The following is a 4,000-nucleotide window of genomic DNA, read 5'->3' on the forward strand; positions in this document are numbered from 1 at the left end:
GTCTTTAATGGACTAGGCAGGCCTGCTATAGAGCACATACATCGAGCGCTGCTTGGGAGCTGCCACCCAAAAATCACCAAGATTAGCAACGAAAAGAAAGTTCACAAAATTCCTTTGATGGTGCAAGAAAAAGGCAAGTTACAGGACAGATGTAGCCACATGTGGTTCCAGTTTCACAAGTCCCCAAGACTAAAGGAGGTCCTCTTACTTCCCCTGTAAGACCACTCTGCTGCACGGGCGCTGTGGCCCTGGGCACGGAACCCTTATGCAGCCCCTTTGTATGAAGAGGTACAGAGTTCACCGGCCAGCTCACAGCTCATCAGAAACACTTCAGGTGACAACCACCGATCCCCAAAATATCCTGCCTCAGGTACTAAAAGAGAAGTTTTCCCCAGAAAAAAAAAAAAAAAAAAAAATACAAAGTTGACATTATCTTCAGATATAAGCTTTTACAGCTCTGTTTCGTTTCTGTCCCTGTGAGATTGAGGTATGTTATTTTTCACAGCTCTCAGTTCATTATCCAAAGAGTAGCATAAAACAGAATAACATCAGAATTTATATTTTTTTGTCAAATTTTTATTCAACAACCTGCTTACAGAAAATGAATAGAATTAACCAAAAGCTTATATTAAATACTATACAAAACATGAACATTGTTGAGGAGCTATAGTCCCCGAATACGTTCACTTTCTATACCCTCAGCCATCTGCACTGCAGCGCATAGAACAAAACAAGAACATCTGAAGGTTTTCTTGGCTGCAATTCATTATGACACATGAGAACTGCAGCCCTTGACAGGCTCCTGTTCAGTAGCATTTGGCAAGATGAAAGCAGTCAACTGTTTGTACTGTAATACAAAAAAAAAAAAAAAGCCATTTACAAATGAAAAATAGTATAATAAATACATTTTTCTTAAAAACAGATGAGCTCGCAATCACTCTTCAGCAGACAAAACCCATGATTTTCTCCTCTGGAAATGCACTTTGTGGGAAATGCTATGTATTGATGACCTGTAGGCAATTTTATCTCCAAAACCTTTCAGGAAAGAAGAATAGATTACCACAGGAAGTCTCAATTGCAATCTTTTGAGTAAACGTCCTCAAAGATTCAGTAGCTTCAGACCAGAACCATCAGCAATCATCAAGCTCCTTTACAGTCCATCAGTGCCATTTTTAGTGCAGTTGTTATGAAGGCTTGGATTCTCCCTCTCTCTGATCAATGTTTTTATAGAGTGGTGTCAGTTTATGGAATTTACATTTTTAGAGCTGTTGAAGGCCAACTTAAGGAGGAGGATCTTCTCCTCGAATAGCTTTGTATTTTGCCATGTCTTCTGGGAACACCTTTGTCAGTTCTTGAATCAACAGACTTTTAAATTTCTGGAAAGAGAAAAAAAAAGTATATACATCATCTGTAGCATTTATTTAGATGTCATCAAGCAATCTTATCTGAGGAACAAAATTGTTTGTATACAACACAGTTCTACATTTCAGTGACCTATCAGAATGGTGTCCAAAAAAACCCCCAAAACGACACACAAAACCCACAGAGAAGTTATGTTCACAAAATACACAGAATATGCTCAAGTGAAATCTGCTAGGAAAGCACTAGGCGAACTAAAATGCTTTTAATTTCCCATGAATTAACTAGGAATTTCATCTAAGAAATAAAAAGCAGTTGTCTAAGTTTCCAGTAAACTCTGGTGCATTGATAACTGTCTGACCTTATTAAGCAAAGCTGATAAAGAACATGTCCTCTTGATTTCAAATGGAATCCTCCCCATCTCCAAAAAGGAACTCACACCTGACTTAGAACTACATAATTCATTCTACAACTTTTACAAGCACAGAGCACGTCTAAAGAAAGAGAAGCTTAAAACATAGAGACACATGTCTATGTTCTATAGCACAAACTGGCATCTTCCACATTAATTTTAAATTCAGGCAAAGAATGTTCTGAAACATAAACAGCCCTTTCTCCCACCTCACTAAACTTCCTTTTTTTTTCTGATTTTATTTTTCAGCAATAATTCCAGCAGTTAAACAGTACAGCAGAATGCTTAGGTTCATACTACATCAAAGCGCAAGCTCAGAAAACCCTAAACACTGGCATACATTTTAAGTCACTTTACAAAGATTAATTCATGCTTATAAAGCACATTTGACATTTTAATACCCTAAGATCCATCCAAGACTGGAAAAATACTCTTTTTGTTTTACTTATTTCTAAACTTACACACATCACAGTTATGGATCTGTACCAGTGTGAGGTATTCATTAGTATTCAAAATGAAAACAAATATAGTGCTACATACACCTTTAGCCAAAATAAAATCATCTGCATCTCCAACTGTGGGGTGAATTTCAAGTTTCCTTTCCAGAACAGGCTGCATTAGCATCAGTTACGATACAGGGATGCAGAGCAATCCCTAAAGCACATCACCTAATTAGGGCATTCAATAACTGCACAAGTGAGAAATCCCCACATATTTACAGAAAAGTAATCAAATACATTATTAAAGTAGTACTTTCATTATTTCTGGTTTACCTTCATTGTGTCAATTTTTCCTTTTACTTGTTCATTTTTAGCCAAAGCTCGCTCCAGACATTCTTTAGTGTAAAGCTGAGGATTGCGGCCTTGATCTATGTATCTGAAAATAGAAAAGATACTACCTAAATGATCATATTCCAACTAGGATGTTCTCCAAGGTACAAAATTATTCACCTTGGTGTCTTTTTGTAACTACTATTATCTGAAAGATGCATTTTAAAAAACGCAGTTTAACTCAGCCATCTTCCAACCACAGCTCAAGGAGGACTAGGCCATGGCCAGCAAACAGCTGTCTTGGTACGCTGTTTTAAAACTTTGTTTCCAAAAAGCCTGGAGCTTTGAAAAAGGTGTTAAAATCAAACAAAAATTCAGCTACCCAGCTCCTCACAAGCAATAGGCTTGAATGAATGAAGAAAGATAGTCCTTTTCCAAGTGACTAAAAGAGCACTAACCATACAGTAGTTTAGTTAGCACACAGTGAGCCATAAGCACGTAGAAATCAGGCACCCGCCAATTCCGGGATTAGGAGGAAGTGTATGTGCCACAGTAAAGAATAAAAATTAACTGATTTGTATTGGCAAACGTATAAGTGTATTCTTGCTTTTCAATATATGTGTCTGACAAAGGGAAATTCTAACATTGAATAAAGAAAACAAAACATTTAAGATTGTAATTTTAGATTTATAGATAGAGTGAGAGTCCTGCTGAAAAACGTCCTGTATAGGCAGTAATACACTATAGCAAACCAGTGACATTTGGACTTACAAGAAACACCAGGAAGTTAACTTGTCAGCTATACTGTAAAAGCTGTCTTGTACAGCTCTCTCTCTATGTTCACGATTTTGATGGTAAAATTCTAATTTTCTGCCAAGAAGAAGGTTGCCAGTACTGAAACTAAACACCGAAGTAGTGGCCTAATTTGTTTTTACCTGAAACTTCACATCCTGATTCTAACCTAGCAGAAAAGGACATTTCCAAAATGAAAGTTTGCTTACCGAGTCACTAGATTTGTCAGAATCTGTACTGTTGCCTACGTATGTAAAGTTAATATAAACTGAAGATAAAAAATAAAGAGATCTGAAAGCAGGTGTATGAATGATCACTTCTCTCACCCTTCCTCCTTCTCACAGGCTAAAGGTACTTGTCACCTCCTTCTGCCTGCTCACATTCTCGTCAGGCGTTCAGAAGGTGAGGTTTAGGCAACCAGCAGCCCCCCCTGAAAACACCCACCCTGCAACGACAGGCCACCGCCAGCCACCCCCACCACACCACCCTCTGCCCCAGCCACCGAGCTACTCACTCAAACACTTCCAAGGGCACGCTGATATCGTGAAGCTGCTGCCGGCACTTGTCGATATCCTGCAGACCCGTCACCATGAAATTCCTGCAAGGAGAAAACGGGTCGGTTTTAGCCAAAAAAAAAAAAAAAAAAGGGGGGGGGGGGGGGGGGGGG

General features: G+C 38.7%; 1 protein-coding gene across 1 annotated transcript in view; it reads right to left on the reverse strand.

The window, feature by feature from the left end:
* Window positions 1–560: 560 nt before the first annotated feature.
* The window catches only part of MED10 (mediator complex subunit 10), a 4,251-nt gene continuing 811 nt past the window's right edge, over window positions 561–4,000 (reverse strand). Inside the window, exons 2-4 of the mRNA XM_014940741.1 lie at window positions 3,848–3,931; window positions 2,545–2,647; window positions 561–1,376 (exon numbers count right to left, since the gene is read on the reverse strand). Coding sequence (XP_014796227.1) covers window positions 1,281–1,376; window positions 2,545–2,647; window positions 3,848–3,931 — 283 coding nt within the window. The 3' untranslated portion in view covers window positions 561–1,280. The remainder of the gene's footprint in view (window positions 1,377–2,544; window positions 2,648–3,847; window positions 3,932–4,000) is intronic.

This window comes from Calidris pugnax, unplaced genomic scaffold, assembly GCF_001431845.1.
Source record: "Calidris pugnax isolate Ruff unplaced genomic scaffold, ASM143184v1 scaffold8, whole genome shotgun sequence".
In the NCBI taxonomy this organism is placed as follows: Eukaryota; Metazoa; Chordata; class Aves; order Charadriiformes; family Scolopacidae; genus Calidris; species Calidris pugnax.